Source organism: Trachemys scripta, chromosome 8 (genome assembly GCF_013100865.1).
Source record: "Trachemys scripta elegans isolate TJP31775 chromosome 8, CAS_Tse_1.0, whole genome shotgun sequence".
NCBI lineage: Eukaryota > Metazoa > Chordata > Testudines > Emydidae > Trachemys > Trachemys scripta.
Window position 1 is genome coordinate 91,024,305 of NC_048305.1, and position 24,050 is coordinate 91,048,354.

Here is a 24,050-nt window from a genome sequence, read left to right on the forward strand (position 1 = left end):
AGGGGAAAATGGCTTAAACGCCCACAAGGCTTATATGACAATTTTTTTTTAAACTACTGTGCACCTGATAAATCTGCAAACCCTTATAAAAGAGGAGCATAACCCTACTCATTACACATAAAATACATTTTATTTATGCAGGTACAATATATGTTTTGCTCTGACACAGGAGTTGCACCAGATATGTTAGCTTAGCCTACAAAATGACCAGGGCTCTCGGTCTTCATTTGCAATAAAATAAAAACCAATACCTGCACTTGCCAATTCATTTCAAATCACTCTTACCTGTGACAGTTCAGACAGAGCCTGTCTACCATACTGCAGGCACAGAAAGCAAGAGAGTCACAGGTTTCATTGACTATTCCAACAAAGGCATTGGTTCCAGGTATTCTTGTCAGTCTGTATTTAGAACAGTGGCTGCCATGCACTAGGTTTGTCAGATCACCCTAGGGCGAAGCAAGGCATGTCAAAGACGTAGTAGGAAACATACTACCTAGTGAGTTGAAATCTTTCCCCCTCCCCAAGCACATTTATAGAACCATAAACTGAAGCAAAAACTACGAGGGAACATGAACGTAGCATGCCTTTTCTTCAGATAACAGGCATACAAATTAATTCATCAGCCTGCTTGGGAGATGAGCAAAACTGAGCCAGTACTGGATGACAAAGCACTTTCCTAAAGATTAACAACATTTGTTTATCTTATAACATTATGATGTGCCATAATGGGCTCTAGTCTAGTAATCCTGCCTGACAGCGGACAATACTTCATTCAAATAAATCTCTCCTCCCTTCCCTTCCTCATCATACCAATCAAGGATGTGCACAAGTGTATGTGTGGGGGGAAGCAAGGGCACAGCTCTCCTCTCTCCTCCCTCAATAGTGGTGGGGGCACAGAGTCCCTGTGGCCCTGGGGGCCACGGTGGGAACCCGCAGCTCCTCCGGCCACGGGGCTGTAGCGGGAGCCAACAGCTCCTCTGGCCCCCAGGGCCGTGATGGAGGCACAAAATGTGCCCCCCACAAAAGCCGTGAAATTTAAATTCCTGCGCATGCCCCGATGCCAATTACCTGTTACCTTCACACAGAGATTCAGTTCTGGCTGGCAGGCGCCATCACAAGTTTCTGACAACTTGCTGGCACACGTACTATAAAAATATACTTCAGCTGTGAACTATTTGAAAAGCCAAAGCATTCCCGATTCTGACTCACACAATGCAATCTAAATTTGCTTTCTGGCCTCTGCATTTTCTTTTGCAACAAAACTCCTGCCCCCCTCCATCCCCAACCCATTTTGCATTTCAACTGTAGGGAAAATGTTAAAATCTATCCTGTTCTAACACAGATCCATTTAACTTGCCTGAGCTTTCAGAAATTTTCTTGACACTTTTACTAATAACCCTAGAAGTGTGTGTTTAAACAACAGCTTTCTCTCACAGAGCCTAGAGTTTTTGACATTATTCCACAGTGATCTTGTAATGATGGATTTGTGACATAGTAGTCAGTACACTCTGCACAACAACATATGGCTGTCATGAATGTTATATAGACAAGGTGGGAGAGGTAATCTCTTTTATTGGACCAGCTTCTGTGGGTGAAAGAGAGACACTTTCGAGCTCCACAGAGCCCAGAGTGTCTCTTTCACCAAAAGAAGTCTTTACCTGGGATTTTTAGAAGACTTCAATTTGACAAATTATACTAAATGTATGTTGATATGTTTTCTATTTTGTTACTTAATAGCTTCTCTCCAGCTAATAGTGTAAAAGGCTCCAAATGAGAAGGGTAAGAGTAAAGAGGAAGCCCCATCTGTGCACACTAGGATGTGACAACGGAGAGGGTTGGTGACTCGACATAAGGAGCTGGGATCCACTGCAGAAGAATCCAAACCAACATTTAAAAAATACCCTTAATAAAAGATAGGAAAAATAACTTCTCAGCTCTCACTTCTGGGCTAGATTATGTAACCTTTGGCAAATACTCACATTCATAATCCCTGGCACCACTCATGTGAGCAAAGTTTGTACAGTTTAGCCCACTGATTTTATGTTTCTACAGGGCCACCATGTGCTGCCCTTCACAATGAGTTGGTTTTGAGTCTCCGTTTGCTGTTCTTGGTGATCAACATTGACTGATGCAAAGGCCAGTCAAAGTAAATCCAACCCAACCAAAATACATTCAAAAAGTAAAACAAGAAAACAAACAATACGTACCACTAGGCTAGTGTTAAATTTATAAAACCTCTGAACTGTTCTGTCACTGAAACTGTTGCAGAGGTTTTTCTTCACGAAGTTTGGGTGGTTTAGAATGTCATTTGCTACCAAGGGTTCCTGAGAAGGCAACAAGAGAATTTTACTTAAAAAAAGGCATAAAAAGTGACTTCAGTACATTCCGTAATCTTTCAAAAAAGGGAAAAAAAAAAAAAAAAGAAAAAGAAAAAAAAAGACATGATTTAGCCAAACCTTGTGTGTAATATGCTGCTGTTCGACCGGAGCATGACCTTTAGGATCAATGAGAGTTGGGTGTGCCACGAGATACCCTCTATCCTCCATAATAAAGCACCTGTCCAATATAAACAAAATGCATTGTTCATGAGGTTTCTTTATGTTTTAAATAAATGGGTAGGTTAAATATGGTTGTAAAAAGAAGCTTGAACAAAAACTCTGTCCAATACAAAAAACTGTCCGTTAAAAATTCAATGGAAATAGTTTTAAAAAGAACATATCAGTATATCCCTGAAGTTTACGAACCAACCAGTATTGCAGCACTGTACTAATACTTGAGAATTTGAAGATGGAATTGACTGGACACAGAAATGAGACCACTTATTTTATTTCCATTGTCTAATCTGCGAGAAATGCACAAAGTAAACCAATAGCGAAAAACAAGATTTTTAGAAGTTCTAACTGCTTAACCTCAAATGCTAATAGTAACAAATGTAAGGATTCTCCTATAATTTTCCACCAGACATTTTTCTTTTAAAGTAATGTCAAGCTTTTAGTTTAATTTTAATAGGGGGGAAGTCACCTCCACTTAATATTCTTATGAAAATGTGAATCTTCATTAAACTCCTAATTCACACACCATTTCCCTTCTTATTCCCAGCTCTTCCAGAGTGACTTTGGGGAAAGCATGTAATCTGCGCCTTTGCCCCTCCATCTGTAAAGTGAGGTGTTGGGAAGCATCATTCCATAATGTTCATAAAGCGCTTTGAGATCCTCTGATAAAAGGGCTTACAGAAGGGCAAATATCTTATTTTCCTTCTCTCCCATGTTCCTTTCCTGTCACCCTCTTTTCCCCAACCACCAATGTCAACCCTTTTCTCAGGCCTCCTTCTCTTTGCAAGGCCTTTCTCTCACTGGCAGTCCCTCTGCACAGCACGCCTGCCTCCCTCCCTCTTTCTGTTACCATAGACACAGAAAGCAAAGGAGCAGATATCCTAGGGAGAGGGCTTAGTCTGTGCAAAGATCAAGAGAATGTGTGGCCACAGAAAGAAAACTGGAAGAGGTTAATGTAGGCCACTTAATGCTCCTGAAGAACTCAGCAGGGGTGGAGCTAAAGTCCCCCAGCTTAACCATAGCTTTGGCTGGGTCCTGCAGCTGTGCATGCAAACCCCCTGCCTCCGGCCTGGGGCTATGAGAAACTGCAGGAGCGGCTTACAAGTGTACAATTCCCACAACTGCGTGTACAGTGTAAAGTCCTGACTGTATCACCTAAATGTAAAAAAAATCACATACATAATTTTAAAGGTAACCTGCACAAAAAAATAGATAGGGTGTACCCTTTACAATATAAGAAGGAGGCATGAAAAGTTAACAGAATTTTTTTCCTACCAACTTTTGTTTTTGCATTAGAAATGCAGGTCTTGTCTGCTGTTTTTCCTGGAAGATGTCATAGACAACTCGTGAACTAGTAGACTTATGATCACAAATACCATGGGATGAATCCTGATTGACTGGAGATGGGAAATTATTTTTATTCAGACTGTTCAGTCTGACTGTTTTGGTTGGGGTTTTTTGTTTTTGGTCTGGCTTTGAGGACACCAATTTAAAATCAAATCCCTGACAAATACTTGGAAGATATGCTCTGAAAAAAACCAAAACAGATTCAACGTCATAGTGCTTTCCAGGACTGAGAGCACCCAATTCTGTGTCCTATGATGGAGAGTTACAGCAAGTACTTAACCCAAGACTTGATATTCATGATATTGTAAAGTTGAAAAAGGATGCGCCCAGCCCTTTTATTACTATTTGTTTTTGACAAAAACAAAAGTGAAAACAAAACAAAACAAAAAATCCCAAGGCAAAATCCCTGACAGGCCTTTTTTATACACCACAAAAGCATAAAAAAAGGTGTCACATACATTTTTACCTTAATTCAAGATCTCCTTTAAGCATTCCAAAAATACTTTATCAAGCTACTCTATCCATAATATAGAGGATTTTCGCAATGAGAGTCTTCAGTGGAAGGCCAAAGGGAAAATGAAACATTCAGACATGTGTAGGCCACACCAAGTTAAAATAAAAAATGAGCCCAGGCATAGTACACTACATTTGTAGTATAACTTATTTGATGTGACAACTTAAACAAAATAGTGCTGAATATTTATGCTTCAAATCAATTAAGCGGATTGTGTGATTTTCATATGTAAACAAATTTTGTTCTTTCATACTGTCTGTCACCAGTTAAGTATCTAAAAATACTCCAGGATAAGAACAAGTAACGGAATGAATGGAAGCTGCGTTCATCTTATAATGGATTTATGGGCATTTGTATTAAGCCTGAATAATACAAGTAAGAATGAATTATTTCCCCTTTTTATATTTTATTGATTGTTCATATACGTTCAATGTCGGATATCAAGAGTCCACATTGTCCTGATGAGTATAATGACTGCAGATTACAATACGACAGGGTGAGCCAGACCAAGGAACAGAATGTTTGAAGATATACCACATGAAAGGGAAGACTAAGGTTAACTCAGTAACCCAAAGGTGTACCTTATTTTGTTGCCTCCATCTTGGTTGCAAACTGGTAGCAAGTCCATTAGAACCTTATAGAAGTACCGCAGAGTAAAGTCAATGCCCATCACAGCCACAGAATGTCCTGAAGACATCTGTGCACTAAATAGAAAAAGAGAAGCAGATTGAAGGACTATATGAATAAGTGAACATTCAAAATACTTTGCTGAATTTGATATGAAGTAAATAATCTACAGACAGGCATCCAACCCCCCCCGGGCATGTAAATGACACCCACGCAGGCTCAGACCTGCACTCAGTTAAGAAGTGTAGCTCATATCCCTTTCAGGCTTATCTAGCTTAGGATAAAAGGTATTTTATACACACATTTGCTGAAATGTTTTAACTAGCACATTTTGAAACCCACTGTGAACAGGACAGTTGTATTTTAACATGCGATTGCTGGTCGAGGTGAACAAAATGCCCCCACCTAGGTTTTACCTTTACCAGTTGGGTGTTAAACCTGGGGTATATCCCACAATGGAACAGGATCACGGCTGAGTGCTGAAGAAACCCAAAGTTATCTCCCTGCATTTGATCTCATTTATATGCAGCCCACCCAGCATTTGCTTAGTGATTCAGCTTGTATCCCTTGCATAGCAGAAAGCACAGTCAGAATGGGAGTCCTTCTTCCAGATGTTTTGCTTGAGCACATCACTTGCACTCTTTCTATAGCAAGAGTCTGTAGAGAAGAAAGCCTCAGATACCAGACAGACTCATTTTCCACTGCATTCCCTTATGCCATACGATCTGGTCTTCATTATTCCAGAGTGATTTTTTGCTCAAAAACGAGATGAAAGGCTCAAACATGGTGAAGAGATCTAAGCAGGTAATTTAAGGGGCCAACAGATATTCACTTTCATTACACACATAACAATGTAAGTTAGGGTTAAAAATACCCTAAACAAAAAAACAAAATTACCCCTCCGCTCCCCCGGCATCACCACAGTTCACAGCCCCTTAGGCTCAGCACCAATTACAGAGCAATACCTGCTTCCTGGGGGAGGATGCGGCTTAAAGAATCTTCTCAGCTTCTAGGGAATTAAGCGGCCTGCAGACCTTCTGCTTATTACAATTTTTAGGTCTTTTTACTCACCTTCCTACTATGCCAAAGGGAACATGAAGCCCCTCTTCAGATTAAGTGAAACCTCTCGGGGGAGGGGAGGGGTAATTTGTTTTTATTCTTAATCTAAAACTTTGTCTTTACTACTTATATAGTTTAAACTCTTTAAAGTGTAATCTTCTCTAGCATAAAGAGAGGTTGCCCCCTTCTGGTCATAATGTTTATTACTTCAAATTGTTTGGAAGTTACAAAGCAGAAAGCAGAACACAAGACGACACCATCTTCCACGCTTTTTTTTAAAAAAAATTTAAACTGTTTTCTGCAGTTCTTCAAAACCTCCTTTCTGCATAGGACAGTTCACACCTCTGGCTTTTATGCCACTGAGGTGTGTGACTACAAACCTCAAAGTCAGCTGGCAAAAAATGGTTCATGTACAAGCACATTAGGGGCTGAAAATATAGTTAATACTATACTAAACACTCCTTGCAGACAAAGACTGCCATGTTTAACATCCTATCAAGCTCATCACGGTTAACCCTGGGCTGAGTCCTAGCTGACATGATGATAGACACACACTGAGGGCTAAACTGCATTTAAAATCATGTTAGTTAACGTGTTCTGCCACAATGTAATTTTCCAGCATAGAGAAACCACACTTGGACATAGTGATGAAAATTCACATTCAGGAATAAAGCAGGATCTTCAGTTTTTGTGGATGATTGAGAGCAGCAGCAGCAGCTGCTGCGCATTATAGTATCCTGTCCATATGTGGAGGTCTGCTGGTGTCCCCATTTTGCTCAGCAGCTCAAGAATACACATGGTTACCTTAGCAACTGACACATCAAAGACCTACAAAACACAATCTTGGAGCACATATGCCAAAGTATTTTTCACAACAGTGCTGGAAAGCTCTCCTATTCCTCAATCATTTGCCTTTATTTTCCCACCCGTGCTGTTTTCTCCATTAACAGTATAGTACTCCCAAGAGTGCTTGTGGCCAGAGACTGGTGGACGGTTAGAAAGTTCACAACAAAACAATATGCTTTCTTAGCGTTCTGGTTTGTTTAGAGGGTTCTTGTTCCACTAAAAAAGCCCAAACCAGCAAAGTCTCCAGCGACATTCCCTTTTAGCAGGTTAAGAGCCTGTGAACTCCAAATAGGGTGACCAGATAGCAAGTGTGAAAAGCCCCAAATATCGGGACTGTCCCTATAAAATCGGAACATCTGGTCACCCGAACTCCAAAACAAAACAACAAACAGGACATCATATCTTATGACATCACTTGTGTTTCCAAAGCTCCCTGTCCTGGCAAATCCTTCTTCCTTTCTCAGGAGAGTAGCCTAGATGTTCCCTGTAAATGTCCCTGAGCCCAGGCTCTTCTAGATAGGACATCAACTTCTTCTTCCCACCTCCACACTCTTCCAGGATTTAACCCCCAAATCCCCATGCTGCTGTCTGGCTTGGCAGGGCCTCCTCCTAGGAGCACCACGAGAGCGTGTGACAGGAAGAAGGGACCCCCTTCTTTGGGATACTGTATACCAGAGGTTCCCAAACTGTGGGGCATGCCCCCCTATGAGGGATGCGGAGGAATGTTCGGGGGGGGGGGGGCACAGCAGGGCCCGGGCCAGCCCCCATGGGTAGCGGGAAGGGAGCGCCACCCTGCCCTGTTCCACGCTTAACTCTGCTCTAGCCCTGCCCCCAGTCACGGCCCGGGCTCCTGGCCTCGTATCCAGACATGGTGCCACACCCAGCCCTTGCTCTGCTCCTGGCCCTGGCCCCAGATCCGCCCTCGGCCCCAGATCCGCCCTCGGCCTCAGCCCCCTTACCCCTCTCTGCATCTCTCTCTCTTTCCTCCCCCCCCCCACCCGGGAGCGCTTCCAGCCCTGGCTCCCGGACTGGGTGTTAAGGGGGTGTGACCCTGAAAAGTTTGGGGACCACTGCTGTATACCCACTCACCAGAGATTATGTTAATGCCTGTTTCCCTTCTAAGCACCCTATAATGGGAGAATAGACCTATTTAATTTAATACTATTTTGAAAATTTTTTAAAAGAATTTCATCTATGAAGATAGAATCAAAAATGTCAATGCCTAGATACAGCAGCCAATGGAACGGGACAGCTGGCCTCCCGATGCAGCAGGGGCTTCTTTGCTGATATTCCAGATGCTGACCATCTGATGATTTTTCACACAAATGAAGAGCAGATCAATCAGTTCTAGTGGATTAAAGAAACCTGTCTGTGCTATGACTCCACCCATCTAAAAGAAAGCTGGCCTGATGAAGTGATCGTGCTCATGTTGTTCCACAATATATGCACTGAGGTCCATAATTTCAGTCAACCCTAAAACTGTTCCCTGCACAAAACTGAGCCTGCACAAAAATTGTGCCTTTAGTTTTGTGAAGGCAAAAATCCACAGAAACATGAGGTCATATCTATTTGCATGTGCAAGTCAGGTAGACATCACAGAACACAGAGTGTGTAAAGACCAGATTGCAGTCTCAAAAATGTTACTAGTGGCACTTTAGAGGATGGTTTTGCTAACTTAGCTCTTGAAGTTTAATCCTATAAAGGTAAATAATAATGAAATATCTTCCCAGCGACAGCACTAATTAAGACTTTTTGTCCGTAGCTATATTTTACCTAAAAATCCCTTTGGCCATATCAAGCATATAGTCTTTTAATAGATACATTAAATTAAATCTGTTCTTATCTTAAACAATTTCAGGGAGACAGGATTCCAGTGTAATACAATCATATTTGGTTCTATATAACAAGAAGGAGAACTATAATGTCCTGAAGATGTCTTCTCTCTCTCTCTCTCTCTCTCTCTCTCTGTAAAAGCCATACAAAAGGCTTCTAAAAGTATTATTTTAACTTCACTTTTGGGCACTAATCCCTTCCAATTATCTGATATATTCTGTAGTAGAAAAAACATTATTTTGTGCATGGATTGTCTTTTTCCCAACCTTTGGAAGCAAATACTATGCCGTATATAATAGGAACAAAAGAGAAGCAGTCATTTCATTGATGTATTCTGATTACATCAAACATCAACAGAAGAAGTTCAAGTATTGTGCACTGGCAAGGTATGAACAAGATGATCACACTGGCTGAGAGCATGGAAGAAGTTAACAGGCACAATCAAGTGAAAAATTATATATGAACGAGGAAATTAACTTCGGTTATTAATTATAATTTAGATTGTTACAATGAAAACATCTTACTTCTCGCTGCTGCTGCTTATTTTCTTGGGATATTTCATTCAGCTTGGACAATGAAAATTTATTGATCAGTTTCACTTTTGTTTATAGGTCTCTTTGCAATTTCACTTCCTGGTAACATAATGCTGTAATATTAGGTCCTAAACAGCAGCAGGAACTGTTTGAATCTGAATAGCTGTTTCTAATGAAAACATTAGGCCTTTGGAATGTTTTTTTAAACACAAAACCTAATTTGGGGACTTACCCCATGGGACAATATCCTTTTGATCCTAGCAATACTTGGAGCCTCAACGACAACTATACAAGTCTCCTTGAAATGATCTGAACTGTCTCTTATTAAACAAAACAGAATAAAAAATAAAAAATTGATATATCACCACGAAGAGCTAGTACATTTTTGTCCTCAAAGAAGCAGCTCTTATTCTCTTAAATGATTCCCTATGTGAACAGCTCCACATAGTTACGTAGCCCTGACTGATGCTCCTGCCAAGGAAGATGGACAGATGTTTTGCTGTGGGAAAGATCAAACAAAGTCTACATATTTCCGTAGAAAAACTAAAAGCAGCCCTCAATATTTTAGTGTTTAGAAACAGCACTGCCACTAATGTCCCCAACTCAGAGCTGGCCAAGTGAACTATTTAGCAGAGCAATGCTAGAAACCAAGTTCTTCCTGCTGGGATGTTAGTTGGAGTGTGTATAGCAGATGGCTCACCAATGAAAACGCTGGAACTCATACAAACCAAGCTGAGTGGCTAATATTTATCTCTGAAGTATTACAGTGTCGCTAGCAGGAATATTAAGAAAGTGCTCGATATGAAGTATGCTATAGAAGTGAAAACTGAACTCTAAAGATTGTATACCCTAATCTGATGGAATCTCATCATTTGGTTGGATGTCTGGCCTGAAGACAAATTATTTTAAACTGTCTGATCTCTGAATCACAAAGGATCACATCAATATGTGAAAGGGTTTTATATATAAAACCTCACCCCTCTCCTCAGAGTCTCTTGACAGTAATGACAGAAGACATGCAGCAATGAATGTCAACTCAGAAACGAAGTGAAACATACTGAACGTTTTCTTAAAATGGGAGGCCCTACATTAATTTTTTTTTTTTTTAGTCATAGAAGAATCAGCAATACACAAAATGTATTTTCCTACATCAGGATGGTGTTTATAGCTATGGTGATGTGTTGTTCCAGAAGTGGGGATGGCTCTTTTGTTTTGCAGAAGTGGGCTGTAGTCCACGAAAGCTTATGCTCTAATAAATTTGTTAGTCTCTAAGGTGTCACAAGTACTCCTGTTCTTCTTTTTGCGGATACAGACTAACACGGCTGTTACTCTGAAACCTGTCTTTTGTTTTGATTTGTTTCCTGTCTGTGCATAAAGAGGCTGGGATGTACAGTTTCTTCCCACATAAACAAGTACATTTTTGGACATTCTAGCACAAAATGGCTAAGCTCTGAGTTTTGAATGGCACAGGCCAGGGGCTCTCCAATTTCATATAGAGAATTTCAGGGTATGTCTACATTGCAACGTAAGCTCAGATTTAGTAGAGCTTGAGTTAGCAGACCCTGGTTTTATTAACCTAGGGCTTGAGCGTCTACACTCATTTGAAACCCCAGGTTAGGAATTGCTGAACCTGGGGTCCCAACCTAGGGCTCCAGCATCCACACTGAATGATGTGGGCCGGAGTCTGGCCACTCATATCCCACCCATATACCCTCCCAAAATGTGGCCGCTCTAGCCCTTTGTGGTGCAGTGTAGGAAAACGTGACTGTCTAGAGGACAAAGAAAGTCAGCCTGTGGGTACTTTTGGCAGACTCCCAGAGCATGAGTCAAGTGGGGCTGAGTCTGTACTGCAAAGCAACAGGGTTTGAATGCTGAGTCCCGGCTTGACTCCGACCTTCCATCCCCATGGGGTCCTGGGTCAGCACAATTTGTGTGTAGATGGAAGGGGCATTAGGTGTTAGCCTGAAGGGGGGTTATTCTGAGTTTGATATACCCTCAAAGTGTCTTATGGCCCTACCTTCCCCATTTGCAAGTGTGCAAATTACCTCCCGTCCCAATTACGACCATGTAACATCACTATGGCAAATACAGCAATTACTTACATGGAACAGTAATTTCAGGAAACTAAGGAAAAAGTTGATCAGTCTATCTGGCTCTCTCATCTTCCTCTCCGATCTGTTCTGTTCTGTCGCCATCTCCCCCCTGTTCTGCTGCTTCCTGCTGCCCTTCTCTTCTCCCATTGCACAGGCTTTCCTGCTCCTCCTCCAGACCCCCCGTAACTGCTTCACAGACCAAAGTTTGGGTACGGCTAGCACAGACATAGCATTGCTCACATTGGTACCCATAAGACAGACCTGACTAAGGCAATATTGTAAGTAAAATAACTCAAGCTACGAGGATCTGAAAATATACTGGAATTGAAGCAATGAGGGAAGAGGAGAATGTTCTCGTTTAGCCATGTTAGATGAAAAGCTAATTAGAAGAGCAGAGGCTTTCAAAGGAGCTACACAAATTATGCTCCCAGATAGTGTATATGAAGGGGCCGAAAACTGACAGTGCAACATGCTAAAAAGTTCAGGGGGACACAGATATAATCTCCCAACATGCAAATTGCAGTTTAAAATTTGTGTGAAATCTGGCTGCTCTATTTCCTTTGACCCACACTATAGTCCATGACCTATATGCCATGACATTCACTACGAAAACTAACAACACTGCTCTCATGCATAGGTACACAGGCAGCCGAGGAGGTTAGTGGAAACTACCTTCCCTTAACTTCCCTGCTCTCCTGATTAGGGGTGGAAAACTGCACACAGCCCAGTGAGTGCAAGGGTTGTACAGGTCTCTCACCACCAGTGCCACTAGACTCCCCAAAATGGGAACAATGGTGTAGGGAACAGGCTGTGTGCAGAGAGGAGTGTATATTGCACCATTTTCTAAGGGCATTGCATGCTTCCCCTGTGTTCCAGGAGGCGTTGTGCCAGTGCTGCTCCATGGAACCGCTGGCTAATAACCACAGTCTGGCTCACCATTAATTTTTCTTCATTAGACCGTATTAAAAGAACAATGTTGTCTCAAGGAAATTAAACATTTTATGCTGGGACGTACATGGCATATACTTGGTTGTCTTGTGCAGAGGAGGGGATGGGAAAAGAAGAGGGCACTAAGGGGAGGTTATTAAGAGAGAGAGAGAGAGAGAGAGAGAGAGAGAGTGTGTGTGTGTGTGTGTGTGTGTGAGACCAACTGAGAAAGTGTGTATTTCTTAAGACTACACTGGAAAAAAGAGATCTAACGTGAGTACCACTCGGAGCAGGGGTCGGCAACCTTTGGCACATGGCTCATCAGGGTCATCCGCTGGCGGGCGGCGACACATTTTGTTTATGTTGATCATCCGCAGGCACGGCCCCCTGCAGCTCCCATTGGCTGTGATTCATCGTGCCACAGGGAGACGCGCCGCTTCCCACAGCTCCCATTGGCCAGGAACAGCAAACCGCGGCCACTGGGAGCTGCGGGGGGCCGTGCCTGCGGACGGTCAACATAAACAAAATGTCTCGTGGCCCGCCAGTGAATTACCCCGATGGGCCATGTGCTGAAGGTTGCCGACCCCTGATATAGAGAAAGAACACACATGAAACAAGATAAAGTTTCTCCTTCAAGTAGAGGGGGAAGGATGTAGTCAAACATACACAGAAGAAGTTTAACTAGAAGATGGGCTTATTTTCTACAAATCCTCATCAAAAAGCTAGTGGCATAACACAAAGCTAGCAACTGCAAGGGTGGGGGGGTATACACCAAAATTCTTGATTCAAGGGGCATTTTTTTCATGTCTACATTTTATGTATATCAAAACTCTACTCCCATTCACCCATAATCACATTCAGGCACAACACACCTTTCAGGAAATTGGTCTTATAACTCAAGTTTTGATAAACCTCCAAAAGACCAATCTGTGCAACTCTCCCCCAGAACGGATTTTTCCAGAAACAGAGCTTCAGTGGGATGTTTCCCCTGCATCTGTGTACATTCTTTCCATTTTACTAAAGGCTCTTTTAGGACAAGCATCGTGCCTGCTCCCATTGGGAAGCACCTGGCCTATTGGGGCTCTAGCAAAAATAAATTGATCACAGATAACGTCTTTACAAGTCAATTCACAGATTTTTGGATTGATCAAATATTCAAAATGAAATTTTACCTTGAAGAATGAACAGTGTGGCTGATCGTAACAACATAGCCAGCTCCTCCAACATCTAAATAGGGACCAGTGAAAGTTATTAGCCCCGGATTAGCCACTGCATGCAAGTACCTAGTAAAGACCAAAACAAGCATTATTTATGAATGAAAACCAGTCATTTTAAATGTAAAAAATGAGGCTTACACAAGTATTTAACTGAATGCCCTGTAAACAGCACTACTGAAGTCAAAGCTCACTGTATTGGAAGTTGAGTAGGAGTTTTTATGTAAGCAGGATCAGGGCCCAAAACAGGCTAACTCAGTAGGATAATGTTACTCCACATGAAAAATCATATTCCATTATTCTGCACAAACACATTTCACTGTATCACATTAAAGTAAAGTAAAATATTAAGGTTATTTAAATGGAATCTAATTCTGAGTAATGTTGGATTTAAAAACCAACTGGGGCATACATCCTTGAACAAAGTGTGGTTAAATTCATGTGTAGAAAATATAGGAGGAAAGGCGAAAGCATTCTTTTATACAAACAAAACTCACATGTGCAAACTTAAAAAGCAAAATGAATATTACAGATTATTAATTTGAAGGGTTACTGCCACCTAAAATAACTCACACTTACATCAGAATTTTTTAACATCATTGTGACAAGTAACACCTCCAGGTTCTCCAACTGTAAGAGGTGAAAGTAAAACGGTCTCTCTCTTTTTCCAATTTGTTTACTTTGCACATTTGACATCACTTTGAGCAGAGACAATTTCACTGTTATCTGCTTTATAGCCAAACAGTTTCCCTTGTTGTTTGTGTGGGTTTTTTACCCAGGAACCAGGAAAAGAAAAATGTGAATGTAAAAATCACAAAAGCTGGTAGACAGTGTCAGGGACAATACCTGAAATGACTCCTCATTTTTTAAAAGAATGTATTAGCTTTCAAGTTGATAGAATCCCTTTACTCAGGGGTGGGAGGGGAGTGAGGAGGGGGGAAAGGAATCTATATACACACACAAACATTTATTTTCTAAATAAAGGGAAAAAGGTGTTTGTAAATGTTGTATATCCATGGTGGGCAACCTGCGGCCCATCAGGGTAATCTGATTGTGGGCTGTGAGACATTTTGCTGATGTTGACCGTCTGCAGGCACGGTCCCCTGCAGCTCCCAGTGTCCACAGTTCGCTATTCCCAGCCAATGGGAGCTGCGGGAAGTGGCGGCCAGCATGTTCCTGCGGCCCACTGCTTCCCACAACTTCCATTGGCTGGGAATGGCAAACCGCGGCCACTGGGAGCTGCAGGGGGCCGTGCCTGTGGACGGTCAACGTCAGCAAAATGTCTTGCGGTTCACAATCACGTTACCCTGATGGGCCATAGGTTTCCCACCACTGCTGAATACAGTTCATTTATAGTATGAGCTCCACAAAGCCAGCTAATTGTGTGAAGAGAGAAAAATTACACAACTGTAAATGTTTGAACTTTGGAGAGGAAAAAGACCCAAAGAAAGGCGAGTACTGCCAGTCCAGAACTATGGTAATTATTTTTCAGGGGAGATGTGGGGTAGTGGAGCTGTGGAACAAGCAATGCCACCAGTGATTTAGAGCCGTGCTAATAAAGCCACAGGGTAGGAATCCTAAGTTTACTTATGTATCCCAGTCTCTAACTTGATTGTTTTGAGCCATACTGCAGCACCACCTGGTTGACTTCTTTTAACAAAGCATACGTTAAAACACACTCAAGAGATTTCTCTCGTGTCAAATCTCATTTGTTTTATATATATAATTTTCCCAAATCATATGTTAACTACAGCTATTAATTATGCATTTAGCCAGAAAATTCCTATTTGGAAATACACCTCTACCTCGATATAACGCTACCCGATACAACACGAATTCAGATATAATGCGGTAAAGCAATGTGCGGGGGGGTGGGGGGGGGGGGCGGCTGTGCACTCCGGCGGATCAGAGCAAGTTCGATATAACGCGGTTTCACCTATAACGCGGTAAAATTTTTTGGCTCCCGAGGACAGCGTTATATCGGGGTAGAGTTGTACAGTAAGAAAATCCATTGTAAACAAAAACTGCTGCATAAAGTATCAATAACCAAAATTGCCACAAGGAGCTGAAATTAATGCTGATAGATCCTAAAGAATGAATAAAGTAACAGCATGGTCCCTAGTTTCATGTGTAAATATTTTTATTCTTATGCTGTATAAAGGGATAAGAAATAGAAACTATCACAATAAAGAATTATGACTTACAGCAAATAAAGATTCTAGTAAAATTACTATTAAACACAATATATTTTACCGAGCATATAAATTATTTAATTAGAAATGTATTTAAATATCCTTTACAAACATGGCCTTTCTATTAATCCTACATGAAATATTTTCCCCAGTGCAATATTATTACCCTCTAAGATTTTTGAAACCTTTGATAACGGGACCCTAAAACTCACCATTGTCTCCTAGTGGGATCAAATGCTTTGTCCATGAGAGAACCAGGATAAATTCTGAGCACCCCATTGGGCGTTGCTATGTAACGGCGGACAATGTAACTGTTCAAGCTACTCATTTCCATTTGTGTCATCCATTCATCTGTGACGTGACTGGTAGCCATTACTTCATTTCTGACAGAGAACTGCAAAACAAAGACAGACCTAGCAGGGTTCCTTTAAGACTTGCATGAAAAGATAATAAGCTGCTTGCAGGGTTTCCTAAAGACCTATCAGAGATAATCTAAACCCAATTACTTCTTTAAAATCTTCTCACACCCGATGGATCTAGCAAATTCCAAGTAAAGAAAAAAGCTTGTTATAATGAAATATTGTTATTATCTGCACAGCTTTTAACATTTGCTTTTCACTTCAGGTAAATATAAATACTGCCCCATTTGTACATAAAACAAAGTTTTCTCATATAAATGCATAAACACACAAAGGTATCTTCTGACCCAATGTTTATTACAGCACCGTTCTGCATATTGTTAATTCTAATTGCAGCTTGTAAACTTTCTTCCTGTGGAAAAGGGCCCCTCCTCCCACCCCTGTGGTCTCTGAGCCCCTTCCTCCCTCCAATTTCTCATGAAGCCCTCATGTCAGAGCCCCCATCCACCCAGCTGAGGAGTGTACAGGATTCCTTTCAACCTAGTTCACACTGCTTCTCCAAGCACTAGTTCACACTGCTTCTCCAAGCACTAGTTCACACTGCTTCTCCAAGCCAGAAGGGCTGAGCACAGTGTCTCTGCACCAAGAGACAAAAATCCTAGTATCCTACATGCCCAACACTCCCATAGGCCAAGAGCCAACCCAAAGGACACATGTGAAATGGGGACCAGCATGCTCACCAATAAGGGCAGGATGGGGGAAGGGAGGGAGAAGATGGATTTAAATAACATACTTTAAGCCCAGGGTTAGCAATAAGACGGGTGTTGTCACTGAGGTATGCCGTGTAGTGTTCCACCATCCGTTTGGTCTCAGGTTGACTCAGATGTTCATACGGAGAAGAAAAACTACCTGCAGACAGCATTACGGTGGGACTTTCTGAAATAACAAAGTATTAGAGGATTAAAAACAAAGCACTATGTTTGGTATATAATACATGCCATCCCATCACAGAACACCATCTGATGTCGTATCCTGTTTGAGACTATAGCTCGTATAATGAAGGTACAGTACTATAGTATGGAGGGTAGGGAATCTCTTCCTGACACAAGCTGATCACCAGTTTTAGTAAGACTTATAAGCACAGATCATGTCCTCTTTTGTTTTGAAACCTACTTTTCATTTCAAACTTTGGAATGTTATAATGCAAGATACATGGGTTACAATAAAATGTCTATTTCACAGTCATATGAACATGGCTTTGAACAGGCTGGTTATGTGCACCTTTTTGTAAGGTAAAGAGGGTTTGAGTGTCTTGCTGTAGATGGTGGTGGTTTCAGTGTGTTAAGGGAAACAAGCAGATCAGTAACAGCAGCCTCACTTCACTGCCTGTCTAGCCATTATCAGCTGACAGCGTTCTGCAGCATTGCAGAAGCAGCAACTCATAAGGTGGGCTGTTGAAGAAGACAGGGAAGTGGCTTAATGGGGATCTTAGCCTTGGGACAAAAAGTGCAAAGGTGCTGGCAAGAGAAGCTGATGAAGGCTGACATTGGTAGAGTGAAGGAATGGCTAAAATGACATGATAAAATAATACAAAAAAGTTGTGAAGGTTAGCACAATACATGGAGAATGGGGAAGCCAATGATGAGACTCAAAGAACTTTGTGAGAGAAAACGGGGTTTAGGTGGGACTCTGCAGGGGCCACCTTGAAGAACAGCTGTGACTTTCAGGTCATTAACACAGGGAGAGGCACAAAAAACACAAGTCTGACAAAACTGGTGGAGCGAGTTTGCTAACATGAACAAGGGGGCAAAAAGAGTGACTACAAGAGATGTTGAGAATAGTCTGGGTGTATGCTTTCATTGAGCAAGAAATGTGATATTTAAAAGGCAAAGCCAAAACAGAACATGAACAAACAAAAATCACACAATGATAATGCAGGGGCTGGGATGCTGAGAAATTGGGTTTTTTCCCTTGAATATTTGATAAAGGGGAACCACATAATGTTCATCTTATTGTTTTTCTCAGTGTGCAACTGTCTCCAGGGGAAGGCATTCCCAGCACCTTAGGCCTGGTCTACACTAGGCGTTTATGTCGAAGTTAGCGCCGTTACATCGAATTAACCCTGCACCCGTCCACACCGCGAAGGTATTTAGTTCGACATAGAGGTCTCTTTAATTCGACTTCTGTACTCCTCCCCGACGAGGGGAGTAGCGCTAAATTCGACATGGCCATGTCGAATTAGGCTAGGTGTGGATGGAAATCGACGCTAATAGCTCCAGGAGCTATCCCACAGTGCACCACTCTGTTGACGCTCTGGACAGCAGTAAGAGCTCGGATGTTCTGAACTGCCACACAGGAAAAGCCCCGGGAAAATTTGAATTTGAATTCCTTTTCCTGTCTGGCCAGTTTGAATCTCATTTCCTGTCTGGACATCGTGGCGAGCTCAGCAGCACTGGCAACGATGCAGAGCTCTCCAGCACTGATGGCAGTGCAATCTCAGAATAGAAAGAGGGCCCCAGCATGGACTGATCGGGAAGTCTTGGATCTCATCGCTGTGTGGGGCGATGAGTCCGTGCTTTCCGAGCTGCGATCCAAAAGACGGAATGCAAAGATCTATGAGAAGATCTCTAAAGACATGGCAGAGAGAGGATACAGCCGGGATGTAACGCAGTGCCGCGTGAAAATCAAGGAGCTGAGGCAAGGCTACCAGAAGACCAAAGAGGCAAACGGACGCTCCGGATCCCATCCCCAGACATCCCGTTTCTACGAGGCACTGCATTCCATCCTCGGTGCGGCCGCCACCACTACCCCACCACTGACTGTGGACTCTGAGGATGGGATAGTGTCCACGGCCGGATCCTCGCACATGTTAGCGGACGGGGAAGATGAGGAAGGAGATGAGGAGGACGAGGCAGTCGACAGCGCTCACAACGCTGATTTCCCCGACAGCCAGGATCTCTTCATCACCCTTACAGAGATCCCCTACCAACCCTCCCCAGCCGTTACCCCAGACACAGAATCTGGTGAAGGATCATCCAGTAAGTGTTGTAAACATCTAAACATTTATTTGTAACAGAACATGATTATTAACAATTTAAAAAATGGGTTTCTCATGATTAGTTTGATTAACTTAACGGTTCAGTCATGGGCAGTGCAACAATTTGAAAAAAATCTAGCAATGTCCGGTTTTGCATGATTGTCCTGCCCAAGCCGCTCTACTGTTTAGTCCCTGCTACTGCAGCTACAGTAAGATGCGGTCTATATGTCCGGGGATGGAGCAGAAATCCTCCTGGGACATCTCAAGGAAGCTCTCCTGCAGGTAATTTGAAATCCGCTGCATTAGGTTCTTGGGGAGAGCGGCCTTATTGGGTCCTCCGTAGTAGGACACGTTGCCGCGCCACGAGACTAGCAAGTACTCTGGAATCATTGCTTGGCACAGCATGGCGGCATACGGCCCTGGTCTTTGAAGGCTTTCCCGGAGCATTCTCTGTCTGTCGCTCTCAGAGATCCTCATGAGGGTGATGTCGCTCATGATGACCTGCTTTGAATGAGGTAGGGGAATGTTAGTGTTGGGACTGCTTTACCGTTCCTTTACAGAACTGTAACCGCTGGTTTGCAGCCACGCGGTGGAGGCGGGAGAGGGTCAGCCGAAAGGGATCGTTCCCGGGGACAGCCGCGAGGGTGTGGGACAGGAGCAGACTTCCTGCTTGCCGGATTGCTGGCAGCAGGGACCGACATTGATTTCAATGTGAAATGAGGCCATTGCTAATATTAAAGTTTTAAGCTGCCACGAATCTACGGCTTACCATGTCTGCGTGCAAGAGCAATTCCGTTGTCCTGACAGGGTTCTCAAAAGTGCTCTGCAAAACCCCAGACACTGAATGCGAAGGCCGAGAATTCGACCTTGTGCTGAGTGCGCATGTGATAGGTGCTGTGCATGGTCCTGTTCACAGAGAAAGACTATGTTCTTTGTTCACAACTACATTTATCTTTCTGAGGAATTCACTCCCTTTTTCCCATTCCCACAGCCCCATCTGCGACTGTCTCACAACCTAGCCTGTCATCACACTCCCAGAGGCTAGGGAGGATTAGGCATAAGAAGAAGAGGACACGGGAGGACATGTTCTCAGAGCTTATAGCCTGCTCCCGAGCCCAGGCAGCACAGCAGACCCAGTGGCGGGAGAACTTGTCCCAAATGCACCAAGCCAACATGGATCGGGAGGAGAGGTGGCGTCAGGAAGACCAGCAGGCGACTCAAACCCTGCTTGGACTACTGAGGGAGCAAACGGACACGCTCCGGCGCCTTGTGGATGTTCTGCAGGAACGGAGGCAGGAGGACAGAGCCCCGCTGCAGTCCATCTCTAACCGCCCTCCCCCGCCACCAAGTCCCATACTCCCCTCACCCAAAGTGCACAGAAGGAGAGGCGGCAGAGTCCCTGCTAACTCTCACTCCACCCCTGCAGAGAGCTCGAGCAGCAGAAGGCTCTCATTCCCCAAAGTTTGACAAGTTCTTTCCTTCCCGCCTGACACAAGCCCCCGTCCAAGTTTCACTTCCCAGTCCCATGTGTAGTTGATAATAAAAAATATGTTTCTGTTAACTACTGTTTCCATCATGTTCTTTTGGAGGAGGGGGGGGAAAGGGGGTTGGTAATTGGACAGGACAGTCACCTTTGGCAGGGTACATAGTAGGGGGCAGGCACAGCAGCAGGGCACATACATAGTGCAGTGATGCAGTGACTACTTACCCTGGTTAGTCTGGGAGGTTCTTTTCATGTTATGTGGTGGGGGGTGGGTTGCTCTGTGACTTTGTGTCAGGGGAGGGCAGTTAGAGATCTTAAGCGGCGGTCCTTAGGCAGGATCACAGAGCCACACAGCAGGGGATCTGTAACCGTCCCACCCCTGCCACAAACTCACATAGACCCCCCATACACACAGTCCGTATCAGGAGGGGTGACAGGCTCCGTTGAAAGAACCATCCCACCGCAGCGGAGCCTGTCAGTCCTTGAGTTTAGAAGCTGCATTCGCGCGACTACACTACACCCGCTCCGCACCACAGTCTGCGTCCCAGTTTTAAAAAATTCCCGCGAAAACAGTATTAAAGAAAACGGTGTGCTTTAACAAAGTAGAACTATTTTTATTTTGAAACGTGTGTTGGAAGTGGGGTGAAGGCTTCTCTGTACACAAAATTAGAAAGTCACAGGTTACCCTGCTCACTCAGGAACTTTGCTTTCAAAGCCTCCCGGATGCACAGCGCTTCCCGCTGGTCTCTTCTAATCGCCCGGCTGTCTGGCTGTGAGTAATCAGCAGCCAGGCTAATTTCCTCAACCTCCCACCCCGCCATAAAGGTCTCCCCCTTGCTCTCACAGAGATTGTGGAGCACACAGCAAGCTGCTATAACAATGGGGATATTGGTTTCGCTGAGATCACAGCGAGTCAGCAAGCTTCTCCATCTCCCCTTGAGACGTCCAAAAGCACACTCCACCACCATTCTGCACTTGCTCAGCCGGTAGTTGAAGAGTTCTTTTTCAGTGTCCAGGGCACCTGTATAGGGCTTCATGAGCCAGGGCATTAGCGGGTAGGCTGGGTCCCCGAGGATGACTATAGGCATCTCCACATCCCCAACAGTTATTTTGTGGTCCGGGAAGTAAATACCTTGCTGCAGCCGTCTAAACAGACCAGAGTTCCTGAAAACACGAGCGTCATGAACCTTGCCCGGCCATCCGACATTGATGTTGGTAAAACGTCCCCTGTGGTCCACCAGTGCTTGCAGCACCATGGAAAAGTAGCCCTTTCTGTTAATGTACTGGCTGGCCTGGTGGTCCGGTGCCAGGATAGGGATGTGAGTTCCATCTATGGCCCCACCGCAGTTTGGGAATCCCATCGCTGCGAAGCCATCTATGATCGCCTCCAAGTTTCCCAGGGTCACTACCTTTGGCAGCAGTACATCAACGATTGCCTTGGCTACTTGCATCACAACAACCCCCACGGTAGATTTGCCCACCCCAAACTGGCTCGCGACTGACCGGTAGCTGTCAGGCGTTGCAAGCTTCCAGAGGGCTATGGCCACTCGCTTCTGGACAGTCAGGGCTGGTCGCATCCGGGTGTCATTGCGCTTCAGGGCAGGGGACAGCAACTCACAAAGTTCAAGGAAAGTTCCCTTCCGCATGCGGAAGTTTCGCAGCCACTGTGATTCATCCCAGACCTGCAGCACTATGCGGTCCCACCACTCAGTGCTTGTTTCCCGGGCCCAGAATCGCCGTTTCACAGCATCAACATGACCCATTGCCACCGTGATGTCCTCGGCGCTGGGTCCCCTGCTTTCTGAGAGGTCTGTGCTACTCTCAGACTTCAGGTCATCACCGCGTTGACGTAGCCTCCTCGCCTGACTTTTCTGCATCTGCCTCAGGGCAACCTGTATGATAAGCTGCGAGGCGTTGAGAGCGGCCACAACTGCAGCGATGGTTGCAGTGGGCTCCATGCTCACAGTGCTGTGGCGTCCGCGCTGTCAATGACTTGAAAAGTGCGCGAAATGATTTCCCGCCGGCGCTTTCAGGGAGGGAGGGAGGGCGGGAGTGATGGACGGATGACGACAGTTACCCAAAAGCACCCTGGCCCCTTTTTTTTTTACCCAGAAGGCATTTGCGGCTCCACCCAGAATTCCAATGGGCGGCGGGGACTCCGGGAACTGTGGGATAGCTGCCCTCAGTGCACCGCTTCCAATGTCGACGTTTCCCCGTTAGTGTGGACTCACAAAGTCGAATTACTGTCCTTAGTGTGGACACACGTTCGACTTTGCAATATCGATTCCAAATATTCGATTTAAGTAAAATCGAACTACTCTCGTAGTGTAGACAAGGCCTTAGAGAGACAATACTTACACAGTGGGAAGGTTCTCCATTTTTCCACACCACTCCCAAAGCATGCCACTGCACATATAGCAGCCTTATCTACCCCAGTCATCACTTAATAAACTTCTATTGTATTTCCTCATCAGCTTTCCAGCCTAAACTGTCTGAATCAATTATATTTTTTCTCATACTGAGTCTCTCAACATTATTGGCGCGCGTCCCTGGACTTTTTCCATTAATGTCAAATCTTTTCTAAGGTGAGACCATTATGGGTGAGACCATTATGCGGTTCCCTTTTATCAAAACTGGGCATTATATTCAAGACAAGAACATAGTGTTTTATATAATGACACAATAGTTTCCATATCATCATCTAGTTCCTCTGTAATACAGCCCAACATCTTATTAGTTGTTTGGAGCACCACCATACAATGAGCAAATGTCATTGCTGAGTTGTCGAACAATGATGCCTATATCCTTTTTCATGATTACTCTGTTTATGAGTAATTTAGTTTAAACTCCAGGGAGAAATCAGAATGTTAATCTTCAAACTTGTAAGATTGCAAACCTTTCAAACTTGTATACAACCTCTAGATTCATCTTTCTTAAAAGGATTATAAAAAGTTCTCTCCTTTCTAGATATTAAAACTTGTATTATCATATAATTCTGAGGCCATATCCCTCTGTCCATGACATCAATGCAAATACTGAAATGAATGGAGTTGATTACAAAGTTTGATACATAGAAAGACAAAATATCCTTTTTTGAAAGATGTATTATTGAACTTGAAATTTTTATGTAGGTTTCAGAGGTCTGGAAAATCTCACATTAAAAGATTTCAAAGAACATTAAAATCCTGACTTCCTCATGAGCTATATCTTCTGATTTCTTCACACAGATGGATGATATTAAATATTTATGTCTGTGAAAAATTTGCATAAATCCAAAGTCAACAGCCCCTATATACCCTATTTTCTAAGAATTAGACTGTGCAAGTCTCATTTATTTTAGTAAGCACTTACTCATCTGAGCAGTCCATGAATTGCAGTAGGAATACTCAGGTGACTAAGTGCCATGAATGTAAGGGTTGCACAGTTTAGCTATA

At 43.5% G+C, this 24,050-nt stretch overlaps 1 protein-coding gene across 2 annotated transcripts in view; it reads right to left on the bottom strand.

Moving 5' to 3' along the window:
- CACHD1 (cache domain containing 1) overlaps positions 1 to 24,050 on the bottom strand; it is a 206,994-nt gene that overhangs the window by 15,263 nt on the left and 167,681 nt on the right. For both annotated transcript variants that reach the window (XM_034778871.1, XM_034778870.1), the window contains exons 14-20: positions 16,890 to 17,032; positions 15,950 to 16,131; positions 13,504 to 13,614; positions 4,995 to 5,117; positions 2,457 to 2,556; positions 2,208 to 2,324; positions 286 to 446 (exon numbers count right to left, since the gene is read on the bottom strand). In XM_034778871.1, coding sequence (XP_034634762.1) covers positions 286 to 446; positions 2,208 to 2,324; positions 2,457 to 2,556; positions 4,995 to 5,117; positions 13,504 to 13,614; positions 15,950 to 16,131; positions 16,890 to 17,032 — 937 coding nt within the window. The remainder of the gene's footprint in view (positions 1 to 285; positions 447 to 2,207; positions 2,325 to 2,456; positions 2,557 to 4,994; positions 5,118 to 13,503; positions 13,615 to 15,949; positions 16,132 to 16,889; positions 17,033 to 24,050) is intronic.